The sequence below is a fragment of the Lepidochelys kempii genome, chromosome 2 (genome assembly GCF_965140265.1).
Source record: "Lepidochelys kempii isolate rLepKem1 chromosome 2, rLepKem1.hap2, whole genome shotgun sequence".
Taxonomy (NCBI): Eukaryota; Metazoa; Chordata; order Testudines; family Cheloniidae; genus Lepidochelys; species Lepidochelys kempii.
This window is the reverse complement of record NC_133257.1, coordinates 235225285-235252987: the sequence shown is the minus strand read 5'-3', so window position 1 is coordinate 235252987 and position 27703 is coordinate 235225285. Positions and strand designations below refer to the sequence as shown.

Here is a 27703-nt window from a genome sequence, read left to right as displayed (position 1 = left end):
TTGAGTGATGTAGTGCAATGCGGATCACCTAGGGAGAGGCGCCAGCCTCCATGTTACCGGCACCATTCACCCTCCCGCCGGTTGTCTTGGTACGGGTCCCCATCACCTGCTCTATGGGAACGATCTCCGTCATGGTACCGGTCCCCGGGGCCCCAGCACCGGTCTCCAGCAACGATGGTCAGCTGACAAATGCAGGCATCAACGGCTCCACCGTGGTCACCAGAAAGGGCTTCCTCCGGCATGGAAGGGTAGATTAGCTCCTCACCAAGGCATCACTGGCACAATTGGGCACCGGAGGCTGCATTGACTTCTACACCGCCACCTTGGCAGCACGGCCAGTGGCCAGCACAGTGGCCCTATTGGAGTTCCTGGGGCATACCTGTGATGGCAATACACCCTTCACGCCACTCATCGGCCACCACCTCAGAGCAGTGTTGACGGCACCGGCAGCACCAGGCTCAGAGGTCGAGTTAGAGTAGCCAGTGTCCACCCCAAAACGCGCTTCCCCCATGGGGGATGATGCCCCCCGGTGTTTCAGTTGTTGTCCTCATCCACAGATGAGGCAGTCACAGGATCCTCGAGGGCCAGCCCGCTGGACAATTTTAAAGAAGACCTGCACTTATGGCCCTGCTTCGATGAGTGGCCGAGAACTTGGGCCTAGAGGTGGAGGAGATGGCCAAGTAGGTGGACACCTTGTTCAACGTCCTCAGTCTCTATCACTGCCACACTACCAGTGCATGACAGGGTCCTCAAAATTGCCAAGGCCCTCTGGCAAACCCTGTCGTTCATCCCTCCCACCTCCAAAACAGCGGAAAAAAAGTGCTTTGTCCTGGCCAAAGGGTTTGAGTACCTTTTTATACCCATCCACCTCCAGGCTCACTGATCATTTCTGTGGCCAATGATAGGACAAGCAGGGGCACACCAGGTCAACCCCAAGAATAGAGGCCAAAAGACTGGACCTTTTCAGGAGGGAAATTTATTCGACAGCCAGCATGCAATTCCAGGTGGCGAACCACAAGGCTCTCTTGGGCAGTTACAATTTTAACTTATGGGACTCCCTCTGAAAGTTCAGAGTCCCTCCCCCAAGATTAGGCCCCAGAATTATGCACCTTGGTGGAGGAGGGTACGGTGGCAACAAGGGATCTCTTCAAATGGCCTGTGACCCCAGATAGCGGTGCAGACCCTAGCCAACTTCAGATGCCGTCGACACCTGAAGCTCTTCAAGCAGCTCAAGAGATCCTGACGCTCCCGCGGTACCTCGGTCTCAGGGAAAACCAGTGTTGGGACCTGTGCATGTGTCTCCACCTCAGCGGTACCAATCCCCATCGAGAGGGATGTCCTGCCAGCATTCGCCTGCCCGAAGCAGTCCTGCCTAAGGACTGGAGAGGCAGGCTCAGCGGTCAGCTCTTACACCCCAACCTCAGGTCCCTCCACCTCTTGGCATGGATGCTGTGTGGCTGAACCCCGAGGAGTGGACCTGTTCGGAAGGAGTCCAACAGGTCCTCCTGGAAAGTAGAAAGCCCTCAACTACACTGACTTACCTGGCTGAAGTTTTCCCCCTGGGTGTCCGAATGGGGTATCTCTCCCTTGCTTTCCTTCATACAGGCTTTTCCTGGACTACCTGCTCTGTTTGAGGAACCAGGGCCTGGTGCACACTTCCATTAGAGTGCATCTTGCGGCCATCTCCACTTTTCACCCGCCGATCCAAGGACAGATTGTGTTCTCCCATGACATGACGGTCAGATTCTTGAGAGGGTTGGAGAAACTCTTCCCACAGGTGTGGGCTCCCGTCCTGCAGTGGGATCTTAGCTCGGTCATCTATAGGCTCACTGGCCTGCCCTTTGAACCACTGAGTTCCTGCTGCCTTTCCCATCTGTCATGAAAGTTCTCATTCCTGATGATGGTGATGTCGGCGAGACGGGTCTCGGAAATTAAAGCCTTGACCTCAGAACCGCCGTACATGGTCTTCTATAAAGATAAGGTTCAGTTGAGTCCCCACCCGGCCTTCCTGCCAAAGGTGGTCTCCACTTTCCATATGAACCAGGACATCTTCCTGCCGGTGTTCTGTCCCAAACTGGACAACACCAGTGAAGACAGGCGTCTTCACGCCCTGGACATCGGGAGGGCCTTGGCTTTTTACTTAGAGCGTTCAAAGCCTTTCCGTAAATCGACTCAACTCTTCATCACTACAGCGGATGGGATGAAGGGTCATCTGGTGTCCTCACAGAGGATTTCCAATTGGATCATCTCATGCATAAGGACCTGTTACGACTTGGCGGAGGTTCAGCCACTGCCAGTTGTCAGAGCCTACTCGATGACAGCTCAGGCATCTTCAGCAGCCTTCCTGGTGCACATCCCTATCCAGGACATCTGTAGAGCCACAATGTGGTTCTTTGTCCACACGTTTAGTGCTCATAATGCCATCACTTAGCAGGCCAGGGACGACACTTGGTTCGGCAAAGCTGTGTTGCAATCTATGTGACCGTGAACTTCTACCCTCCAGGGGTACTGCTTGGGCGTCACCTAATATGGAATGGATGTGAGCAAGCACTCGAAGAAAAGACAGTTACTTTTTCCATAACTGGTGTTCTTCGAGGTGTGTTGCTCATGTCCATTCCATGACCCGCCCTCTTTCCCCCCTGTCAGAGTTTCCAGTAAGAAGGAACTGAGTGTGTGGGGAGCCAGCTGTGCCACTTATACCGCTCCATGCGGGCGCCACTCCAGGGGGTGCCGGAGCCAGTCCCCTATGGATACTGCTGAGGGAAAAACTTCTGGCACCAGTGCATGTGGCGAGCACACACATCTAATATGGAGTGGACATGAGCAACACACTTTTTCCATAAGTGGTGGTGTTTGAGATAACTGTCTTTTTCTCATAGTCTCCCCACCCTCCATCCTCCCCTCCTCAGATCCAGGAGACTGGTACGGCACCCTCGATTTGAAGGACGCTTATTTCCATATTTCAGTCACAGACGCTTCCTCTGTTTCATGGTGGGTGGACGCCATTTCCAGTTTACAGCGCTGCCCTTTGGCCTCTCATCTGGCCAGAGGGTGATAACAAAAATGTATGGCACCAGTGGCTGCTTACTTGTGATGCTGACGGGTCCAGGTCTTCCCGTATCTCGATTTGCTCATCCAGGGCAGATCTCTGGAACAAGTGCAGAGGAGCCTCGTTCTGGTGCGCTCCACGTGCCACAACCTGAGCCTGTTGTTAAACAACAAAAAATCTACCTTAAGGCCTGTGCCACGGAGTTCATTGGAATGATTTTCAACTCCATGCGGGCCAGAGCCTTCCTTCCGGGGTACATTTTCAGGCTATGTCAGACCTGATCTCCCATGTGAAAAATCACCTGATCACCACGGCTCGCACCTGCCTGTGGTGGTTGGACCACATGGCCGCATGCACATATGTGGTCAGTCACTCCTGGCTCCATCTCTGGCCTCTGCAAACATGTCTGGCATCCGTCTACATTCCCAACAGACACGACCTAGACTGGGTATTTGGGGTGCCAGATCGTATCTGGTCGTCGCTGAATTGGTGGTTGGACCCCAGGTCGATGTTGGAGGGAGTTCCCTTCTTGGCCCCATCCCTGTTGCTGATTCTGGTCTCCGATGCTTCGGACCTGGACTGGAGAGCCCACCTGGGCGAGTTCAGTATGCAGCGCCGCTGGTTACAGGACGATCTGACCCTCCACATCAAGGTCAGGGAAGTCAGAGCAGTTCACCTGGCCTGCCAGGCTTTCTTGCCCCCCCTTTCGGACAGTGTATTACATCAACAGGCAGGGCGGAGCCAGGTCTTTGGCCCTTTGCCAAGAAGCTCTCTGCCTGTGGGACTTGTGTGCTGCATGCCATTGATCTGGTAGCCACGCATCTGCCCGGGACCAGGAACGTATTAGCAGATCACCTCAGCAGGACCTTCTCGTCTCATCATGAGTGGTCGCTCCATCCAGAGGTAGTCAGCACAATCTTCCAGAGGTGGGGGACTCCTCAGGTGGACCTCTTCACGTCCAGGCAGAACAGGAAGTGCCATGTGTTCTGTTCGATCCAGGGGATGGACAGGAGCTCCCTGTCAGACGCATTTCTCATCTCGTGGTAGGGGGCTCTGATGCACACCTTCCCGGCAGTGCTGTTGATTTACAGAGTCCTCCTGAAGATCATAGAATCATAGAATATCAGGGTTGGAAGGGACCCCAGAAGGTCATCTAGTCCAACCCCCTGCTCAAAGCAGGACCAATTCCCAGTTAAATCATCCCAGCCAGGGCTTTGTCAAGCCTGACCTTAAAAACCTCTAAGGAAGGAGATTCTACCACCTCCCTAGGTAACGCATTCCAGTGTTTCACCACCCTCTTAGTGAAAAAGTTTTTCCTAATATCCAATCTAAACCTCCCCCACTGCAACTTGAGACCATTACTCCTCATTCCGTCATCTGCTACCGCTGAGAACAGTCTAGATCCATCCTCTTTGGAAGCCCCTTTCAGGTAGTTGAAAGCAGCTATCAAATCCCCCCTCATTCTTCTCTTCCGCAGACTAAACAATCCCAGTTCCCTCAGCCTCTCCTCATAAGTCATATGTTCCAGTCCCCTAATCAAACAGAACAGGGCGAAGGTTATCCTAATAGCCCCCGTGTTGCCTCGCCAGCACTGGTGTGGCATGCTGCTGGACCTTTCGATAGCTACCCCTCTGGCTGGATCTGCTGTCCCAGAACCACTGCAGCCTTCTGTATCCAAACCTGGTGGCGCTACACTTGACAGCATGGCTACTGCATGGCTAAATGCGGACGAACAGGAATGCTCAGCCTAGGTTCAGCAGGTCTTGCGGGGTAGTAGGAAACCCTCCACCAGAGTGACTTACCTGGCCAAGTGAAAAATGCTCACGTGCTGGTCCTCGGAGCAGCGTATCTGGGCCAAGTAGGCCTTGCTGCAGGAGATTCTGGATTACCTTCTGCACCTCAAACTCCAAGATTTGTCCCTGTTATCGATCAGGATCCACCTGGCCACTATTTCGGCTTTCCACCCTTCGTTCCAAGGCAGGTCAGTCATTACTCGTGACGTGATGGCCCGGTTTTTGAAAGGTCTGGAGCATCTCTACGCACACATCTGGGATCCCGCCCCTCCCTGGGACCTGAATCTCGTGCTATTGAGGCTCCTGGGGCCTCCCTTCAAGCCTCTGGCTTCCTGCTCTCCCCTGGAAGGTTTCGTTCTTAGTTGCGATAACGTCATCCCACAGCATGTCTGAGATCAGGGTGTTTATTTCAGAACCGCCCTATAAGATATTCTACAAGGATAAGGTCCAGCTGTGTCCGCACCCGGCGTTTCTGCCCAAGGTAGTTTCCCAGTTACAAACTGGCCGGGACATATACTTATTGTCGTCTTTCCAAAGCCTCATGCTTCAGAGGAGGAATGCAGGCTGCATGCCCTGGACGTCAGGAGGGCGCTGGCCTTCTACATAGATAGGACAAAGCTGTTCTGTAAGTCAGTGCAGTTGTTCATTGCTGTGGCAGATGAAAGAAAGGGTTGCCCAGTGTCTCTGTTCAGAGGATTTTGTTCTGTATTACTGCCTGCATCTTCTAATGCAATGAGCTGGCAAACATGCCTCCGCCGGCAATTGTGACAGCACACTTGACTAGGGCACAGGTTCCAGTCCAAGAGATCTATAGGGCCACTACCTGGTTGTCTGTCCACACATTCGCATCTCATTAGGCACTTACCCAGCAAGCTCGAGACGATGGTGGCTTTGACAGAGCAGTGCTGCAAGCTGCACGACCGTGAACTCCGACCTCACCTCCCTGGACACTGCTTGTGAATCACTTAGAATGGAATCAACATGAACAAGCACTCAAAGAAGAAAACTGTTACCTTCCTTTTTGTAACTATTGTTCTTAAAGAGGTGCATCATGTCCATTCCATTACCCAACCTCCTGCCTTTCTGTCAGAGTTGCTGGCAAGAAGGAACTGAGAGGGCATAGGGCCAGTGGCGCCTGATATACCAACGCATAAGTGCGGCACTCAAGGGGGCGCCACAGCCAACCCTACGGATACCGCTTAAAGGCAAAAATCTCTGGTGACCGTGCATGTGGGCTCGTGCACACCTAGAATGGAAGGGACATGAGCAACACATCTCGAAGAACAAGAGTTACGAAAAGGTAGGTAACTGTTTGTTAGGTTTTTTTTTCAAGTCATGTGAAGAGACAGAAGTGTGTGGTTTTTATATAGCCTAATGGAGGCTAGCAAAATCCAGTCACACCCTTTCAGTGGAGGCCAGATTTTGTCTGAGAAACTCTGCATATTTACTGAGTGTGTCAGCAGGGAGTTTGGACAATGAAAGTGGTGAAAATGCAGCAAATCATGAAAGACTAAGTGGTTGGCCTTTTTGGTTTGACAGGTGGTGGGAAAATAAAAATTGATGATAGTGAGTGCCCTTTTAATGAAGACAGAGATTGTTTCGAACAAAGCCTGTGGACATGTCAGAGAATCAAATGAGATCTTACTCATTGCTCTATTTTGAGGTGCCCTAGAATACATGGTGGTGAATCCTATTGAGCGGTATACTACTCCCTTCTGCTGCCTTTTTCCTGAAATGGTGCATGCTGCAAAGAGTAGTAGCTTCAGAATGTAAAGTCACTATTCACAGTGGTAATGCGCAAGCTGAATGGGAAGCTGCTTTCAGTAATGGAAACCAGTGGGACTGCTAGAGGGAAGAGTGTGAGAGGGAGAGTAGGAAATACAACAGTTGTTAAATGTCCACGCTTTCAAAGACACTAATTTTGTGCTTGTGATTTTTGTTGCCTTTTAATCAGAATTGGTTTTGATTGTATGACTTTAACATTTCCATTTTCTCCCCACTTGCTTTAAAAAAGACGAGACAAGCCCACCAAAAGACAAGGGAACATGGCGAAAAGGCATTCCAAACATCATGAGAAAGACATTTGAGAAGAAGCCATCTGCTTTAGGAACCTTTGGCGTTAAGCTTGATGACTGTCCCCCAGCTCACACCAATAAAGTATGAAAGTACAATTTTTCTTTTCACTTCAGTTTGAAAATACGTGTATGTTCTTACTTGTGTACGAGACATTTTGAAACAAAACCAACAATCTTCTCCTGCCCCCCCCATCCCCCCCCAGTATATTCCACTGATAGTCGACATATGCTGCAAACTGGTTGAAGAACGAGGCCTTGAATACACAGGTATATACAGAGTCCCTGGAAACAATGCTGCTATCTCAAGTATGCAAGAGGAACTCAATAAAGGAATGACTGACATCGATGTTCATGATGATGTAAGTTGGTGTTTGCTATATTTCCATTTACAATAATCTCTTCTAGAAAGTTTATTATGATTATAGCAATACAGAGTCTTTGTCTCTCTTTTGAATACACAGAAATGGCGAGACTTGAATGTGATAAGCAGTTTACTGAAATCCTTCTTCAGAAAGCTCCCAGAACCACTTTTTACTAATGGTGAGTTGTCTTCCCTTTTGAGCTTGTGTTAGGAATTGTCAAATATTAATCCTCATTTGGGCCTTCAAATGATTGAGAGAAAATATTAAGTGAAAACAACCTAATGAAGTAATAAACTTCCACATTTCTTTATTAAAAAGGCTAATGATTATGATTAAAATGGCTTACATGTGTGAGCTGACAGTAAATTTTTCTCTAACTGCCCAGGAATCACTGTAAATGGTCCCAAAACAGGAACATACTTTGTTCATGTCTACATTGCATTGTATGTAGTAGGTTAGTATATAGTTAGTATCCTATAATTTTAGACCTCTTCCAAACTAACCTAACCCATTTTCCTTCCTCCTCGCGTCCCTGATTTCCTCATGCTTCTGAAGTAGTTTGAAATTATGTAACTGTGCATGTCTGGATATGTGTGTAACCACTATTCAACTTGGTAGCACAGCTGTGGGCATGGAATTTGTTGACTTTAACTGCAGATGGAGCATATTTTTATTCTTTATACGTTTAAACTTTATAGGTTGAATATAAATAGTGGGGGTTTTAAAAAATTCTGTTTAAATTAGTAGTAGGTTAATTTTTATAACCGCAATCCAGTGAGATTCCCAATCAAATTATTAGAATTTATCAATTTAATTTGACATAAATTCTTTGAGCTATTTTTCAGTTACAGCTGCTTGACATATGTAAAAGTTGAAACAGGTTCATTTATGTTTTCTATAAAACTTCTCTCTCACATGCAGTAAAACAGATTTTTTTTCTTTTGTCAGACAAATATGCAGATTTCATAGATGCCAATAGAAAAGAAGATCCTATTGAGCGGCTGAAAACACTTAAGAGGCTGGTATGCTGACGATGAATACATTTTAAATGCAGTACAATTTAGCACTAAAACACTTTAAACTCCATACTAAGATTTTTTGTTTCAGATTCATGATTTACCTGAACATCATTATGAAACACTCAAGTTTCTTTCTGCACATCTGAAGACAGTAGCAGAGAATTCAGAAAAGAACAAGGTATCAAACCAAATATACAAGACTTTTTGCTCCATTTTACTTATTTAAACAAATTTTGTTGTGTAGGATTATTTCAGGTGATAAACCCATCTGTGTCTACCCAGCATTTTATTGGTTAAGGTCAGTAAAGTCAACATAAGGCCTTTTGTTGTGTTAAGGAGCTTTTGGATGAGACTTGTCTGTCTACAAAGTGTGTACTGGTGTAACTAAAATTCATTTTTATTTACTTAAAACTGGGTACAAACCACCTGTGTGGGCACAATTAAGTTGGTTTACAATTGGCTTTATATACATATTGTTTAATTCTGTAACTTCAACATAAGCCAGTTGTAAACTGATTTACGTGTGCCCATGCAAGATTTCAACTAGTTGAACTGAACAGTTCGAAACCAATTTCCGTTAAAAGGGTACACGTTTTCTGTGTAGACCTGAGACGTCTGCTCAGTCTGTTTACTGTCAGATAATTAACATTAAAGATCTCACAAAAATAGGGGTCTGCCATTATTTCATTTTAAAAATGTCTCGTTCTCCCACTGCTGTATAGTATGTTATGCTGTACTTGATTTCAATGTTCTGCAGTTCTCAAGATTGGGCCAATACTTTGTATAGTGCTTTAGGATCCTTCGGAATAAAAGACTCTGGGTAAAACTTAAAAATCGCCTAAGTTCTATAGTCAAATGTCATTTTGGTGCGAAGTGCGTAAGTCTAGTTAACTTTCAGTGAGACTTAGGCTCCCAAGCACCTATGTCACTTGAAAATTGGAGTTAATCTCCTAAATCACTGAAATGATTTTGAAAATTTTACCCTCTGCCTAATTATGTATGATTGTTTGTTACAAATAATTATCAGATTTTGTGGGTAAATAAAAGCAAACCTCTAAGAAATGATGATAGCACAAACTATAATATAAATTTCTGTACAATGCCTAGAGCACTGTTCAGGGTGTTGTCTGATAATAATTAGACCTTATGATAATTAGACTTTATAAAAAAAATTTCAGCTAATCAATCCTCATAGCATAGAGAGGTAGTGTGGTGGTATCCCAGTTTTACAGAGCAGTGATCTGACTTGCCCAAGGCAACACACTGAGTCAAACCTAGGATTAGGACTCAAGACATCCTGACTTGCAGTCTTGTTCTCATTCTTGTGGACCACGTTACCTCCCATTTATTATGAGTTTATTCCATGTCATGAGCATGAGAAGATAAACTGTAAGCCACAATATATAATAAAGCATAGTAGAAGTGCTGTGCTTCTACTTAGAATCATAGAAGATTAGGGTTGGAAGAGACCTCAGGAGATCTAGTCCAACCCCCACCTGCTCAAAGCAGGACCAACCCCAACTAAATCGTCCCAGCCAGGGCTTTGTCAAGCCGGGTCTTAAAAACCTCTAAGGATGGAGATTCCACCACCTCTCTAGGTAACCCATCCCAGTGCTTCACCACCCTCCTAGTGAAATAGTTTTTTCCGAATATCCAACCTAGACCTCCCCCACTGCAACTTGAAATCATTGGTCCTCGTTCTGTCATCTGCCACCACTGAGAACAGCCTAGCTCCATCCTCTTTGGAACCCCCCTTCAGTTAGTTGAAGACTGCTATCAAATCCCCCCCCCACACTCTTCTTTTCTGCAGACTAAATAAGCCCAGTTCCCTCAGCCTCTCCTCATAAGTCATGTGCCCCGGCCCCCTAACCATTTTCGTTGCCCTCCGCTGGACTCTCTCCCATTTGTCAACATCCTTTCTGTAATGGGGGGCCCAAAACTGGACACACCAGTGCTGATGGACAAGAACTTGTGCCTCGGACTTCTTTATCCTTCTTCCCAGAGCCATGTAGTCTGCAGTGACCTGCACACTTGCTTATGGTTTTTGTCATAAAGTGCAGTTTAAAAAGCAGATGATCTATAGATCAGTGGTTTGTGTGCTGAGGAGATTATCTGATACATTTGGGTGCTTAAGTATGATAGACCCACATAAGGTCCAAAATGTTTGCTGCCTTCTCCAGGGGTGAATGGGAGTGGAATGGGTTCTGTGCATCACATGCTAGGGTGTGCATGGACAGTGGAGATTTCCATACCTTTTGAGAGAAGTGTTTGATTAGTAGCTGAAATTCTTCCCTGGTCGAATAAAAGTTATAGTTTGGAAGTTTCCCAGTACTCCAGGGTGTCTAGAAGATGCTTAAATATCTTAATTAGAAGGCACTGTGTGTTTACAGAGTTAGTATTTTTACATAATCTAGTTTTTATGTAAAATCAGTAACGCAGGTGGAAGATATGAGAGAGTCCTTTTTAATTTAGCTTTTCCCTGGTTATATACAATAGTTTGGGTTCTGAATGGCAATAAAGGACTTTATGTTCCACTGTACAGAACTCGACCAGGTTTTGTATAGAGGCATCTTCGCCTTTTTATCTGAAATGTACATTTATAAAAGGTTTAATGTGAAAAAGTGATGTATCAGACTTCCGAGGATGATGATATGAGCACTACTGAAAATCTTTTGAATGTCATTAGTTTAACTGGCTTCAAAAACAACAGCAGTAATAGTTATAGACTGGTTGTTATGCATTGCACAAATTAAGAGTAAGTTAATTAGGAAGCCTCAGTGGCGCTTAATGTATTTTATTGTAATGGGTATTTATTGTATATCCCTATTATAAATCTGTAATGCAGATCTACTTCCATTACTTATTAGATGGAACCAAGAAACCTGGCTATAGTGTTTGGTCCAACCCTCGTGAGGACATCTGAAGACAACATGACGCACATGGTTACTCACATGCCAGACCAGTACAAAATTGTAGAAACGCTTATCCAAAAAGTAAGTGAATTCATTTCATTATTTAAAAAAAAATTTTTTTTTACATGGACAGATCTGCTTTCACATATTGCACAAGTTTGGCTCTGAGTTTTGTCCCTGGAGTTGTTTTCTCAAAACTGTCCTTTTTAGTGCTGTCCACATTTGATTGTTTCACTTCCTGCGGGGTTTTCACTTTTTTTATTTTAAATTGTAGCATGACTGGTTTTTCACAGAAGATGGTGCCGAAGAGCCTCTTGTAAGTATTGTTCCTTAAATATTTGTGTTCTAATTCATTTTAGTTTAGAACACAGTCCAGATATCCTTAGAATGCATAATATTTCTTGCTGCACCATTGTATGCTTTGCTCTTCAGAAACACCTTTCTAGCTCTCCAGTCTCTGCAGTAATGAAAGAACTAATAAGAAGTTCCGAGTGTTTTTGTTAAAAGCAATAAAGAAATATGGAAAAATTAGAGCTCATGAGGAAACTGTGTCCTCAGGTGAAATAGTGCTGTTTTCTAAATGCTGTTGAATCATAATGAACTAATTGTGAAACGATGATGAAGAGATCTTTGTTTATTAACTGTAGACAACAGTTCAGGAGGAAAACACTGTAGAATCTCAGCCAGTGCCAAACATAGATCATTTACTCACCAACATTGGAAGGACGGGAGTATCTCCTGGAGACGTATCAGGTAACTCTTGCCTGGACAGTGTTAGTCCGTAGGCTAGAATAACCTACTCTATTAATTCACTGTAATTTTCTATATTCTTTTACTAATAATTTGGTTTTTCTTCTTCTTCTAAACAATCATGAGTATTTTTAAGTGTCTATAGTGGTGTTTGTATGCAGTGGGGTTGTCGCTGTGTTGGTTCCAGGATATTACAAGGGCAAGGTGGGTGAGGTAATATCTTTTATTGGACCAACCTCTGTTGGTGAGAGAGACCAGCTTTTGAGCTTACACAGAGTTGTATGATCTGTTGGTCAGCAAAGCTTTCCAATCTATAAGTGTAATCATTGAAAGACTGAGGGCCAACAAGCATGCAGGCACTGTTTTATTTATTCACAATTCTCCATGGAATAATCATCACAGGGTCAAATAGATATGTGCTGCTGTATAAGTGGTTGCTGTGATGGCAGAAAGTTTTACCTTCTACACGGTTCTAAATAGATCTTCATCCCAAAGTTAGGAATGCAGTTAAAACTTGTTACTTTGCTTGTCAACAGATGACATTTTCATAAGTATACTGCAATATTTTTATATTAAAGCTTATTTCCTTCTGTTTATCAATTGCCATCCTGTCGGTTTGGCTAAGTACTAGCATTGTAGGCTTGTTCTTGGTGACTCTTTTACCCCTACTGTACTGTTGCACTAACCCAGCATGTTGTTTCCCACAAAAAGGTATCCCTTTGTCTCTAGCATTTCTTTTAGTTTTTCAAGGGTTGTTCAGCACTTACTGAAACAGTCACTCTATACTGACGTTGAAACAGGTGAAGTGGGAGGAGTCTATCACACGGTGATGTCACTAGTGGATTCTGTGATGTCACTGATGGACAGCTGGAACTGTAGGAAGAAGGAGGACTGTTGCCCACATTGTAGCTGCCTTGTCTGCAGAAACCCCCGTTTCTTGTAAATGCAAAAAAAAAAAAAAAATTGATCTGTGCTGTAAATTTTCTTTTAAGAGTATTTTAAACAGATCAATGCTACTTTTTAAAAGTCTTTCTGCTGTTTCTTGTTATTTCTGAAGCAGACCCTGAGGAGGAATAGCATGGTATGGTCCACCAGTTTTTCTAGTCATAAAGCATTAGCCATGTGTCAAAAAGGGGTGTGGCATGGGGCTCAGCTCTTTAATTCTGGGGAAAAAGTCCCACAAAAGTTGGAAAATGTCAAAGAAAACATGTTCTGGTCATTGTGCTAGCCCTTTCCTACCCCCTTTATAACTGTATAACCTCCGTTTTTGCTAGACAATAAAATTATGGTGTTCATTTTTCATTTCATAATAACGCTTGTTATAGAGAAATACAAAACTGGTAGCTGCTGTACTCTAGCTAGGTAAAAGTAAAATTTCACCAATATGTTACTCAGAGGAGAATACAGATGTAAAATTGGGGTTTAAAAAACACAGCACAATGTTAAAATGCTACTCCTTATGTCAAATAACCGTTTGACAAAATGAATGCAACCGTACGAACCTCCATTTGCAGCTAGGGCAGCCAACAACATTAAGATGTTCAGTTTTGCATTGTGTATCACATCAGTCACAGGAGAGTACCCAGGACAATCCTGAAAAGGTCTCTCAGCTGCAGTTTTGCAGGGCTGTACACTTAAAACATGGATAAACATTAGCATTTCTGTTTTTTATTTAGAAGAACAGGGCTCCTTTGCCATTCCTGTCATTGAGCTGGTTCTGCCTACAATTCACAGCATCCTTTCATGGCGGTGGCTTTCTGTGGTGCAGCTTGCATCTTTGTGAGCTCTGATTATCCACTCTGTTCTGGTTTTTATTTGCTCTCACATTTTGGTCTGTGCTTGTTTTTTTCCCCCCCCATAAGTCCAGCATTGTCTGTAGCAAAAACAAATTTTGCACAGAACTGACCATATTGTAACTGATTTTTTCCACAGACTCCGCTACTAGTGACTCAGCAAAATCTAAGGTAAATCTTTTGTGAAATTATAAAGACTAAACTTCTAATCTACTTTAGATCTTTGCATTTTTTTGTATTGGTTGTTTATACATGGATACATATGGCATTATTTAAGATTTTATTTTAAACACGTGGTGTTATATTCAATATTCCTTCTCCAATTAATTTTGGAGCATGAAAGTGGAAAAAGTCACTCAGTTGTAAAGATTGACTCTCATGAAGGGAAGCTGCAAACTCTGAAGCAATGTTTGTTACAATTAGGGTCTATATACTATAAACTACTATTTATTTATACATCATGTTCAGGTTATATAGTATGTTCCTCTCCATTGCTTGCCTGTTGTTGATACTCAGACTAGTGTAACAACTTTTGCATGTCTGTCTCTATTTCAGTCTGTAAAGTATGTGTAGAATACAAGGGCAGCTTCTGCTGACGGTCATGGATCCTAGCTCCATAAGAAGCCAACTGGTATAGCCAAAGATTTCTCTTCTAAAACCCATTAGAAAGCACTTTTGAGGTAGGGAGGGGATGGTCTTATGGGTATGATACAGGACTGGGACTCAGGAGCTTCGATCCAATTGCAGGCTGAGCCACCGACTTTTTATAGGTATGTCTACATTGCAGATAAAACCTGCAGCTCGCCCAGGCTGTGGGGCTGTTTAATTGCAGCGTAGACATCCTGGTTCAGGCTGGAGCCAGCCATTAGGACCCTGCGAGATGGGAGCATTCTGAACATCTACCCTGCCATTAAACAGCCCCTTAGCCTGAGCTTTGCAAGCCCAAGTCAGCTTGCAGGGACCAGCCATGGATGTCTAACTGCAATGTAGACATATCCTATATCAGTGGTTCTTACTGAGAGATCCGGGGCCCCCTGGGGGGCTGTGGGCAGGTTTCAGGGGGTCCTCCAAGCATGGCTGGCATTAGACTTGCTAGGGCCCAGGGCAGAAAGCCAAAGCCCCTCAGCACAGGACTGCAGCCCAGGGCCCCAAGCCCCATCACCCGGGGCTGAAGCTGAAGCCTGAGCAACTTAGCTTCCCGGTGCCCCCTGTGGGACAGGGCTCCAGACAGTTGCCCTGCTTGCTACCCCTTAGTGCTGGCCCTGGCTTTTATATGCATAAAAACAGTTGTGGCACAGCTGGGCTGTGGAGTTTTTATAGCATGTTGCGGGGGAGAGAGACTAGAAATATGGATAGTTAAATGCAAATAAATGGCACCTAAAGGTCTTGTTAGGAGCAGACTGCTCAGCCCTGGAAATGCCAACCTGCAAACTTCAGAGTCTTGCTATTTTAAAGCTTCCCTGACTGATGTAAGCAACTGACTTACCTTATTTATGTAGTCATTTTTTTGATGTTGTTGTGGTAATGCCTACAGTGTGCTAGACCATGGTCACACATAGGAGGGGCTTGGCCCTTGCCCCAAAGAATTTATGATCTATAAATATTGAACAAATAGAGAATATGAGTGGGGGAAAGGATACTTATAAGAAAAGTGACCTGGTAATAATGACAATTATTGAAAATGTTTTCTTATTCTTAAGGTGTCCTAAAAAGGAGGACAAATAATTAGGATCTCCCACCACCTGCCCTTTTTTTTACTTTCTGCTTTGTGATGTACAAAGGCAGACTTAAATTTGTGCCTATTTTTTACATTTGCTATTGTGATGTTAGCATTGTATTGCGTCTCCACTCCTGAGTCCTCCAGTCTAGACACAGTCAGAGTTTGTAAGAGTGTGAGCTGGGTAGTTCAGAGGGAGAGGAATTGTGAGTCGGACAGGTTTTTGTTATCTACATCAACCAGTTAACATTTGGAACAAAGGAAGACTTTATTAAATAATCAAACATTACCCCTTCAGTTGATTTATTCATAGTAAAAATTCTCAGAAACCTCCACCAGTGGCTCTTCGGCAAAACCAAAGAAGACTGAACTTGGCATTTTTTTTCCCCTAAGATCTGGTCTACATTTGAAAGTTTTACTGGTATAACTTTGGGTTAGGGATGTGATTTTCTTTTATAAGCCAAAATAGTTATACCAGTAAACATCATAGTGTGGATACCAGTTTATACCAGTGAGACTGGAATAAAAGTGACTTATATTGGTATAGTTATTCCCCTTCTTGTACAGAAATTGCTATACCAGTATAAAGCACCTTTATACTGATAGAACTGCGGAACAACTGTCTAATGTGGACAAAGCTTAAGATAATTAAGCAGAAAAATCACTTAAAAAACCAAACATGTACCACCTAAAACTTTCAGTCTGCCTTTTACTAAGAAACAAAACCAAAAAGGGTGTAAAAAATTTTAAGGAAAATCTTCTGGGGAGCACCTATAATTGTAGTGATGATGAAAACCAACCAAACAAAACATTGTCCCGAAGTACCTCACCACCCACCTTGCCATAAGCAGCCCATTAATGTTTTGTAGAAGTCACGTTGAAAGTGGGCCCTTGGGATGGACTTGAATGTGGAGAGGATAGTGGCCTTGAGGACAAGTTCAGGGAGGGAGTTCAGTGCATAGTGAGTGATCTTGGAGAAAGCCTAGGGATTCTTGTGGCAGAAGCAGACAGATGGAGGGCTGAGGTCAGTGGGATTGGAGTCAGATGGAAGGGCGACACAAAAAGATATAGAGGCAGAGCTATACAGGACCTTGAACGCAAGCACAAGTGGCTTGAATTTGATGCAGAGGAGGAGGGGGAACCAGTGAAAGGATTCCTAGAAGGGGTACCATGGACAGATGAACAAGCAAGGAAACTATCTTAACTATCCCGTAGAGGGGAGTAACTGGTGAGGGAGGCCCGAGAAGAGGTCACACGAATCTAAACAGAAGATGAGGGCATAAGCAAGAGCTTTAGCTAGAGAGAAGGAAAGAAAAGCTGGATCTCTTGAGTGCCTTGAAAGCAGCAGCAGAATTTGAGCAGGGCTTAGGTAATACAGAGCAAGGGGAAAGGAAGAGTCAGATGACCATCTCGCAGCTGAATAACGGGGAGATTTGTGGTGGTGTTATTAGTGACTGAGAACGTGGAGAGCAGAGAATGCTTCATGGCCAAAACTGATCTTCCCTATGTTAAGCTTAAATTGATGATGATACATCCAGGAGGCAATGTCAGAAAGATGTGTCTAGATCTGGGATTGGATGGATGGAAACAAGTCAGGAGTGGAAAGGTATATGTAAGTCTTCAGGCTGGAGATGGTAGCTGAAGTTGTATGAGATCATTCAAAGAAAGGGTGTAAAGTGGGAAGAGGGAGGGACTGAAGTTCGAGCTGCGCAGAATGTTCTCTGTCAAACAGATCACACTAGATTCTGATGTTGAAGAGGGTCTTTTTAGGCTCCCTGGAGTCTCCTTAACTACTTAATATAGCACCCAGTTAATAATTGCAGTTGGACTGTGGCAGACAGAGGGACCCTGCTGCAAAGTAGGGAAAGGGAGGATGTAGGGTGCCTAGTGTGGCAGTTCAGGCCACACACACAGAGCAGAGCAGTATTCCCTGAAGAAACAGGAGTGAGCACTATGGCTTTGGAGACCAGAATACCCACATAAAATCTCAAACCAATGGCATGCTGGTACATGTTTTAACTGCTAACTGTGTTCCTTGATTTTTGTTCAAAACAGGGTTCTTGGGGATCTGGAAAGGATCAGTATAGCAGGGAACTGCTTGTGTCCTCCATCTTTGCAGCAGCTAGTCGCAAGCGGAAAAAAACAAAAGAAAAACCACAACCAAGCAGCTCAGAAGATGAGCTGGATAATGTATTTTTTAAGAAGGAGCTTGCTGAACAATCTCATGGTGATGTAACAAAAGAGGAATGTGAGAGAGAGACGGCAGAAAGAAAACAAAGGATGTTGGTTCTGAAAGAAAAAGAGAACAGCACTAAAAAAGACATGATTGTTGCAAAGGACGAAAAGAAATCATTGAGGAAAGAGAGCATCCATTTAGAGGAGCCTTCACCACCTTACCAACAAAAATATACAAAGTCACCGAATCTCAGCCACCGGTTAACGGTAGGGAACAATAGTCCTAAAATGCCTATTTCACAAGCCTCATCCCAGGTTGAAGAGACAGTGTCTGACTCTGGCACTATGCTTAGCACTTCATCCCAGGCTTCCCTGCACAGATTTTCAGGCAAAAAATTAGCCAGCCCTGAAATTAAATGCATTGAATTTTTGGCTGCTGATGTCAGTTCTATCACCTCAGATTACTCAACCACTTCATCTACTACATATGTAACTGGCTTAGAGTCTAATATGCTGAGCCCTGAAGTGCAATCGGTGACAGAAAGCAAGGGGGATGAGGCTGATGATGAAAGAAGTGAATTGATCAGTGAAGGCCGTCCTATGGAAACGGACAGTGAAAGTGATTTCCCCGTCTTTGCTACAAGTTCTGCTGCTGAAAGGATATTCAGGGGGAAAATGCAAGAAGTGCCAAAAACAAATCGGAGGAACTCCGAAGAAAGCGAAGTAAGTTGTACTGAGGGAAGTTCAACACCAAAGTTAGACAGCCGCAGACTGTTTAGCTCTCATAAACTTATTGAATGTGATACGCTATCTAGAAGAAAGTCTGCCCGGCACAAAACAGATAGCGAAGGATCAGGGGATGCCAAGAGTGAGAAGGAGTCGCCTGCAATGACCAGAATGTTTGATATAATGAAAAAAGGAAGATCAACAAGCAGTTTAACTACATCAACTAGAAGTGAAACTGAAAAACAAGAACCTACGTGGAGACTTAAAATAACAGACAGATTAAAACTGCGTCTCAAAGCATCTGCAGATGATATGTTTGGTATAGGAAATCAAAAATCTAGCTCTGCAGAGACCTCAAAGAGAAAAAATATCAGGCGAAGGCATACACTTGGAGGGCAGAGGGATTTTGCGGAAATAAGTGTTTTGAACGCATGGAAAGCTCAAGAGCAGGGTCAAAGTAGAGAGAGAGAATCTGAGCTTTCAGCTGTGAATCGGTTGAAGCCAAAATGTCCAGCCCAGGACCTTTCAATTTCAGAGTGGCTTGCACGGGAACGTTTACGCACTAGCACAACTGACCTTAATACGGGTGAAACTGGAGAGCCCAAACTTGAGAACACTAGCTTAACAGATGTATCAAAGGCAGATCTGCCTTTATCTGCAGAGATGCAGGCAGATGAAGGCAGTTCTTCTAGCAGCTTGACTTCGATCAATAGAACACCCCCTCTGTCAGGACCACTCCAGCCTCCTGACCAGGTAAATGGTGAAACTTATCAGAGCATGAACAAAAGCAGCTTCAGTGCAGCAGTTGATGCCCATCCTCATAAACTCTCTGGGACCCAGGTGGTTAGATCTCGATTTTACCAGTATCTTTGAAATGGGGAAAGGTCCACTACAGCTTACTGTTACACTTCCCAATAACTCTGTATATATTTTCCTGTACTGTTGTCTTTATGCAGCCTTCATTTGGGCTGGTTTCATCCATATGCACTGTGGAAAGTCTTTCACAATGCATTACTACAGCCAGAAGAACATTTTAAAAAAAGTTAAAAGTATATATCTATTTTAAGAAAAAGTATATTTGATGGCTGCATACAAATGTTGAACAAAGCATCTGATGCAACATGCTATGTAGTGTGTATATGGTTTTATGACTGAAAGTTGGTCTGGCATTAGTATGCAGAAAAATTGTTCTTTTGGGTTAGTCATGAACAAGTGCCTCATCATAAATTCATTTGGTTTGTTAGGGTGCCATATTGTTAATTGTTAAATTAGAGAAACATACTACAAACAAACGAACGAACACATTTTATTGTTAACAAATTTCATTACATTTTACAGATTTTAACACAGGTGGATACAGAGCTTCCATTCTTTAGGCATTCCAGTTGGATCTCTGAGTTTTATATTCCAATTTTAATACAGTTTTTGTGTTTTATGTGACTTGAATTTTTAATCTTTCTGTAAAATAAGTAACTTAAATGTACATATTACATGTGTATCTTTTCTTCAGATACCAGATTTGATATAAATGTTGTAACATAGGCGTGTAGATAGTGGATCCTGGATGGAACTGGTTTCTTTTATTGAGAAGAATATAATTCTGCATGAAGACTTAATGAATTCAAACTTGTATCATGCCTGTGTGCATCTACTTAAACACTGGAAATAAAATTGTTTTTGTGACTCCTTGAATGGCCTGAATTTCATTCTAATGAGTAGTTCTAAAATGATTGCTTACAAGTTGCAATCCGCAACTGCACCCAATATCAGAAAACCTGCAATTATTGTCTGGAATGAATGACTGTCTCTGTGTGGAAAGAGGCAATTCAAAGGTTTTGGGTTGCAGAGTGTAAAGAAGCTACTATTACAAATGTGTGAGTTATTCATAGGTAAAGGACTCTAAGGTTTTCAAATCTTCTGTGTCTGTGGAACAGTCCTGCAAGTATAGCATGTGACAGAAAGGTTCAGATGTGTAAATTCCTTAATTTTGATTTTTAAACTCCATTTATAATCTGGCCCTATATCATACACCAAATGAAGTTTATTTGGTTAGGTGGTCTTTCTTCAATGTGCCATTTCTGCGGTACTCAGGAAAACATGAAAATATCAATAATCCTTCAGAATCACAGAATGCTGAATATCTTAACCCTTAATCTCTGGTGTTTTCCATACCACCAGCCAAATCAGTGCTCTTTCATAATTCATTGTAAAGACCAGCTGATGGATTGTGAAAACTCAGAAAAATTTCTATTTACAAACAGAAAAGGAGTACGTGTGGCACCTTAAAGACTAACCAATTTATTTGAGCATAAGCTTTCGTGAGCTACAGCTCACTTCATCGGATGCAAACAATTCTATCTACATGTTATACTTGGTTTCTCCTCTTTTATTGCCTAGCATATTTGTTCCTTACTTTGTCCACTGCTAGGTATTTGCCCTCTAAGTCACAATCCTCTGTTGGTGACATGAAAGTTAATTGCTCTAAAGAGGGTAACAATAATCCTGTGTCACTCATAAGCGGGGAATGAGCAGCAGGAGCACAAAAACTCTGTGCAACAAAAATTCTGTTTTCATGCACATGTTCTCAGTACTAACAAAGTGCGATGTGTAGGCAGTCTTGCTTCCATATAGAGCCTTTCTCATTTTGTTCAAAATGGCTGTAATAGTTCTGTACTTTAATCTAGATCTACCTTACTTTTCACAATGGAAATAAATGTTTATAATTGTTTCTTCACAAGGAACAGTACCTTGTTTGATAATGTTCCATGAAAATTCTCTTTACTGAAGTTTTGTGTATATGTCTGTGCCCAGGAGCAATTGAAATAAAAAGTATTTCTGTTCTTATTGTCCCTCTAACAACTTTTAACTACACCTTTTCCAGATATACTGTGATGCTGGTGCATAAGTAGCATCTCCATTTGAAATATAAGGAAAAATCAATCTTTGCTAGCTTCTCAAAGTCAGTAGTTTGTTGGCAGTTTAATTTCACTCTTCAGTCAGGACCAAAAGTCTCCTTTTTAAAGTGCATTTCAGCAAGGGACTTCAACACCATGGATACTATGTTGCTCTGATAGTCACATAATAAAAGTACCTGAAAATATGAATGGAGTGCAAGTGCCCTTTAGACATATTTTCACGGGTGAAGCAGATTCTCTAACAAGCAAAGTGCGTTCTAATACCTGTGGAACATGGGAGACCCTCCACAATTTATACTTCCTAAATAGATACTTGAATTGATTCAGCAGTGATCAAATGGAAAGAGGACTGCTCTCTCAATGGGAAATAAAGAAAAAATGGACATTCCTGGGATAGGTGTGAAAAGATGAATAATGCATTTTAGGGCCTGTAATTTTGACATCTCCAAAGCGATGTTCCCCTTTAAATGGGGTAGTGGGGGGGACACAGTTTGGTTTGAGAGCAACCGCACACCTTTCCTTCCAACCTTTTAAATTAAACTACTCTTGAATGTTGATTTTGAGCAGGACCTTCTGTGACATTTACAATGAGCACTATGAAAATGGAACCAAGCTTCAACCACGTTTCTGCTTTTCTCTTTCACCCTGAGGCAGGGAAGACGGCAAGGGCCACCAATAGGACTCCCTTGTTGCTGACCATCCTGTGGAACTGCAGTTGCCCTTAGATGATGCGATTCCTCTGTGTCTTGGTCATTTGGAAGGTAGAGTGAGAGAGGGGCACCCTTGTGGGTCCAGCTGGAGATGGAACCTCCGTCTGTAGCATAGTGACAGCCCCTCTGTTCCCTTTGCCTAATATAGAGTAATGTTCAAGCATCATGGGCCTATATTAAAATCTCAGGGTTATTTTTTTATCTTGCAGGATCCCTACCTCACACTTAACTTTGCTTTGATTTTTTTATCGTAGGGGGGAAGCTGCCCAAGGCCAAAATGAGAGTGCATTTCAGGTTCAAAATCCACTGTGCAAAAATGCCTGTTGGGTGGGGGCGGGGGGCTGTTTCCCTTAAACCCTTAGGAAAACAGGTGCGGTCTCCTCCTTCATTCAGAATTTCTATCCAAGCTCTCCCCCATGCTTTTATATTCACTTTCCTCCTCAATACCCTTCCTCTGTTGTCCATATTCTCCTGCATGCCAGATTGCTTTGTCACATCCTACCCCTAACCCCACTCATTTCCCTGTGAGATGGTAGCCTCCTACACCACATGCTGCTGTGAAAGGCCCTCTTTCCTACACCCCCCATCCTGTTTGTGTTGTTCCTTCAATGTTGCTGCCCCCAGCAACTCTGCCCCTATGTATAATCATCTCTCTCATTCAGGCTCCTGAGCGCCATGTGTCTCTGGCTCCCTTCAGCCTTATAGGGTTTCACCACCTGTTCCCCAACCGCCATGTGCCACAATCTTTTTAAGGGCAACCTGGCTGCAGTAGGGTTACCATATGTCCATATTTGCCCAGATATGTCCGGCGTTTTGGTTCTTGAATGGCCGTCTGGGAGGAATATCTAAAAACAGCTGGGATTTTCCATTATTTTTCCCCCAAAGAAGAGTTGATCAGGCAAGAGCGTGCCTGCTTTTTCTGCCAGTGCTTGTGCCGCAAAACAGCTGTTTTGCGTGGCTGGCAGGGAAGGGGGTGCATGAGCAAATCCCCCCCCCTCCGGCTGCGGTGGAGTGTACTCTTTTTTGAATGTTCAAATATGGTAACCCTGGCTTCAGTCCCACAGAAAACAAGCTCAGGTTCATGACCCTTGTAAGGACAGCCTCACTGCTGCAGGGAAGGCTACTGGTTCCAGACTTTAGGAAGCTGATCCCTCTGCAATAAGAAAAGGAAGCCAAATACACCTCCTTACCCTAATATCATTTTCCATCCTCCCTTTATTCCCCTCTCCATGCACCACAGCCCATTTCAGTGAGGGGTTGGGATTAGTAGTAGCCCCTGTTCCTTTGGTGGAGGTGGTGGGCAGGTACACTGGTGAGCATGAAGGGAGCGGTCCTGCTGCAAAATTTTGGAGTAGGTTAATATTCCAGGGCAGTAGATGGGCGGAAGTCCTTTCCCCAGCTCCAAGGGAAATGGGGGGCAACTGGGGAATGGGGCATGGTGGTAAATTAAAATAAATGTCAAGTTTACCCAAAAAAAACCCAAAAACCAAACCCACCTCATGAGGAGAGATTCCAAAGTTGGCAGGGCAGGTAGGAGATCTGTACCCTATAGAAAGCACCTGCTGAGCCATCTCTGCTTCAGCACTGGCAGTTGAGATACTGTTTGCTCAGGAATTCCTTTTGCCAGGAAGTGAGTCCCAGAAAGGGTGGCCTGTTGCTTAATAGAAAAAGCCCCACTTTATGCGGTACAGCCACTGCACTCCAGGTCCTTGGAGCCCTTGATCAGAGAAACATGCATAACCGTGTTCTTTTTTTGAACCAAAAAAAGGTAGTTCCAGTTTGCCTCATGTGTAGTCCATGATTTTTTTTTTTTTTGGTGGCATGAGCATTTTGTGTTTGGAAACGCTCATCAGTTCCCCAAGAGATGCTGTGTCCATTTTATATGTATTTGTGAATGATAAATTTTGCTTAAAAGACAAGTGGGTCTTGTATATACAGCCTTCATTTTCAGTGCTCAGCACATGGAGAGCAGTTAAAAGGACACATTGGCTGAGTGTCTCCTATCACTTACACTAGTGTAACCCTACAGACAACTAGGTGGAGCGGTGATTAAGTAAGTAGCCTTTAGCAATAGAATTCATTTTTCCTCTGCACCACACAGTGATAGGGGCTGGGTACAGGATACACACATGGTTACTAGAGGGCTGCTGGGGCTAGTACTGCTGTGTCTGGCTCAAACTGAGCAAGGAGGGGGTGTTGTAGGGGGCGGGGGTAATGCAGGGACACAGAAAGCATGGAGATTAGCTGCAGTGGCACCTAGTGGGTAGGGAATGCATGGTCATGGCTGTAGCCCTGCAGGAGAGATGAGGCACCAGGGGCAATGGATGACTGAATGTGACCCATGGTAGTCCAGCATAGAAGTACATTTGTCAGTGCATTAAGGTGTATGCAGTCATAGATGTTACATAGTAGTAAAGGTAAGGTTAGGATGGTCTCAGTATTTTATACATGAATATATAGTCTGAGGGAAAACAGCCATGTCTAAAAACCACAATTAACTAACTAGCTACTTTCTTAGGTTTGCACAATTAATCATTTTCAAAATATGAGGTGTGCGGGGGGTTGACATGTTTTGTAAAAGATAACGTGTCCCATCTTGGAGAAGATTTGAGTACATCTGGTGTTCTGTTCATGTATTCATGCTAGCAACAAATCGTCAAGCCTCTGCGTAGGTGTGGGCTCTTGCTTAGCTTATACCAAGTTTCTCTTATAAGCAAATGAAGTGTCAATGCTGGAAACATGGATTCATTGGTGTGTGTTATTAGGTGACAGTGAAAATACCATCAATCCCTTTTCATAAGTGTCTTTACCAAAAGCCTGACCAGTATGTTAATGAAGATCATGTAACTTATTTGTATGTGGAGATCTTTTAAACATTGACCTAACTCCCACCCAGACAAGCTCTCTTCCTGCTCTGACTGACAGCCAGAAACAAATGTGACATTCTGTAAATTAGTTTAAGACCAGAAAATTAGGCCATAATTTTGGGAATAGAAATGCTTTGACAGCAAGAGCACTGTTTGGAAGTGACAGCGTAAAATGTTATAGCAGCAGTCTTAATAAAAGGGTGGATAATGACTTTGTGCTGTCTTGAGCAGTTTCTAAGGCTGCATACAAAGAATAAATCCACTTCATGTTAGAGAGTGCCTCAAGAAAACAAGGGAAGGGAAGCATCAATTGATTAACACTTAGAGGAGACAAATTAGCAAAAAAAGGCAGGGGACAGTACCCAAGTTGCTTATGTCCTTGCCTGCAGCGTAACCTTACACAAGGCAGCTCTGATTAACCATCATATTGACAAGCCTTGCTGCTGTCTCAATTCTAATCCAGAGCAGCTCTACTTGAGCCAGAGTTGATTCAGGTATTTACATCGATACTGATGTGATTGCTGAAGTCTAAGGCTTCCACTGACAATATTACTGCTGCAAGGGACTCCATGAACCTATCTTTCTGTAAGGGATCAGGGCCTTCACCCTCGAGTAACAGCAACTTTGTGTGTGTGCGGGGTTGAAAAAAAATAATACACATAAACCAAATAGAAAGAGACAGGTGGTTTCCTCTTCCACTGTTTGGCCAGGTAACTCTTCAATGGCATTAGAAGGTAAAAGTCCAAATCTCAAAGAATTACAATTTTGCTCATTATGTCAGACTTTACATTAAAAGTGAAGATTTTGAACAACCATTTGAGTTGGAACCATTATAAAAGTTATTAGTGACAAAATACAAAACCATAGCATGCAGCCCTTTATTTTTGTAAAGTTCTTTGCTTAGCATAATTCTGTATATTACATTATGGTGTTAAACAAAGAAATTTATTTACAAAAACACTCGTTATGCAAACATTTTGCTCTTTTACATTTGCTCAATATTCACCTCTCCCCATATATATATTTTTAAAGCATGCATAAAAATTAATTTTGGTGAAGTAAAACTACTCTATGTGCCCAGCCACATACAGTATTTGTTTATATATATATATTTATAGCTATGTACAAAAGGTTGCCAGTATACATAACAGTACAGAAGTGTACATCTTAAAATCCACACTGCAATACAAGTTACCAGGTCTCAATAAAACAAAAGAAAAATGGTGGATTTAGCTAAGAATAAAAGTAATCAGCAAATACTTATATGTAAAAACAAAATTTATTTTTGTTGGATTGGCAAATTATTAAATATAATTTGAATGGCAGTGCAATATGTTAAGTTACCTCATACACACAAATACCAGTCTTATTCTGTTTCTTGTGTAGAGGTTTACTGTCCAGCATAACACATTATAATGTTACATTATAATAGTATCAAAATGTTTTGGCAAAAAGATCTTGAAAGGAACCATGATGTTTTGTTGACAAAAATAGAAATCTGTAACAAAGCTAAATAACAGTAAAAGAAAAGAAAAAATATTTTCATTTCAGTTTTACATTTGTGTATAATCACAGTTCAGTATATCTCTGTTCATTTGTAGTCCCCATAATGAAAATAGCTTTATACAAAAGAACTTACTAAAATTTCTGGAACCATATATTGGTTTTTCCATGCTCTTAACGTTTCTGTGCACACACACCCACACACGTTCACTCTCACACACCTTCTGCACTTTTTGTAACAGGTGCTAGATACAGAAAGAAAATGCTCTATCGTCATTAACAGCAACAAAGTTTTACAAAACAGGTTCACTCTAGTCTATTGTATTAATCCAGTACTTAGCACATGTTTAGTATTAAGTCTCAAATAATAAAACAAAATGATACATTCCCTTGCTAAAATATTGGTTGCAGATTCATTAATAATAAACAGAAGCCGTGGTGATGTTGCGCACACTAGTGTTTAGCCTTTAAGCGGTCTCCTTGGCTGAGGAGGTGAGTTTGCTGGCGTTTCCATTCTGTGACTTGTAGCTGGTGAAGCTAGGTGTATGGATTGTCCTGATGCTCTTCAGGCCTTGGTTCAGTGAAGTGGGAGAGGTAGACGAAGGGGGGGAAGAGGAGGAGGAAGGGGGGGATGGCCGGCCATTTTGAGTCTGTAGTGAGAATGAAAGATGGTGACCTTTACCTGTGTAAGCGGGGTTCTGAAACTTTAAGGAGCCATTAGAGACAGAAGGAATTAGGGAGGTAGAGTGGGCAGTGCGACCTGTTTGAGGACTCAGAAGGTTAAAGGAAGGAATGGATGTTTTAGTAGGTGGATTAAGAGGGTTAGAACTGTCACCACTAGAAGCAGGCACAGAGCTGTTTTTCCCAGAGGTGGGAGAAAAAGCTGGGATCTTAGAAGCAGGTAGGGTAGGGGAAGTAGCTTTATAGTCCCCACCAGCTTTCTTAGCACTTCCATTAGCCTGTAAATAAAGATGGCAGGAGACAGTTTGTCAGAGAGCCAGTAACATAAGTAAACAGGGCCTGGGAAAACAGCCCTGCAGAAAATAAGAATGAACTGTTCAAGGCCTGAGCTAAGTCTTGCAGCTGTGGACTGGACCTGGTACAATCCCCAAAGTGCACAACAAAGAATGCATAGAGTGCAAAGAGAGAGAACAAAGCTTGTGCGAGAAGTCACATCAACCTACGGACTATTCACTACCTTGGTCATGCTTTGAGATTGTTAACGTGAGGATGAATGGAGCCTTAATGTGGATCTAATGCAACCCATTAAACCAGAGGTTCTCAAAAACTGTGGGTCGGGACCCCAAAGTGGGTCGCAACCCCATTTTATGGGGTGG

At 43.1% G+C, this 27703-nt stretch overlaps 2 protein-coding genes across 27 annotated transcripts in view; one reads left to right on the top strand and one right to left on the bottom strand.

Moving 5' to 3' along the window:
• Positions 1-20054, top strand: part of ARHGAP21 (Rho GTPase activating protein 21) — a 195531-nt gene extending 175477 nt beyond the window's left edge. For 8 of the 9 annotated variants that reach the window (XM_073334265.1, XM_073334269.1, XM_073334264.1 and 5 more), the window contains 10 exons: positions 6857-6999; positions 7121-7276; positions 7379-7457; positions 8228-8301; positions 8387-8476; positions 11166-11291; positions 11485-11526; positions 11858-11963; positions 13893-13924; positions 17526-20054. In XM_073334265.1, coding sequence (XP_073190366.1) covers positions 6857-6999; positions 7121-7276; positions 7379-7457; positions 8228-8301; positions 8387-8476; positions 11166-11291; positions 11485-11526; positions 11858-11963; positions 13893-13924; positions 17526-19244 — 2567 coding nt within the window. In that variant the 3' untranslated portion in view covers positions 19245-20054. The remainder of the gene's footprint in view (positions 1-6856; positions 7000-7120; positions 7277-7378; positions 7458-8227; positions 8302-8386; positions 8477-11165; positions 11292-11484; positions 11527-11857; positions 11964-13892; positions 13925-17525) is intronic. The other variant, XM_073334268.1, reaches the window with a different exon arrangement.
• Positions 20055-25566: 5512 nt separating this feature from the next.
• Positions 25567-27703, bottom strand: part of KIAA1217 (KIAA1217 ortholog) — a 547348-nt gene continuing 545211 nt past the window's right edge. For 8 of the 18 annotated variants that reach the window (XM_073334260.1, XM_073334258.1, XM_073334259.1 and 5 more), the window contains one exon: positions 26392-27325. In XM_073334260.1, coding sequence (XP_073190361.1) covers positions 26834-27325 — 492 coding nt within the window. In that variant the 3' untranslated portion in view covers positions 26392-26833. The other 10 variants (XM_073334262.1, XM_073334249.1, XM_073334245.1 and 7 more) reach the window with 6 other exon arrangements.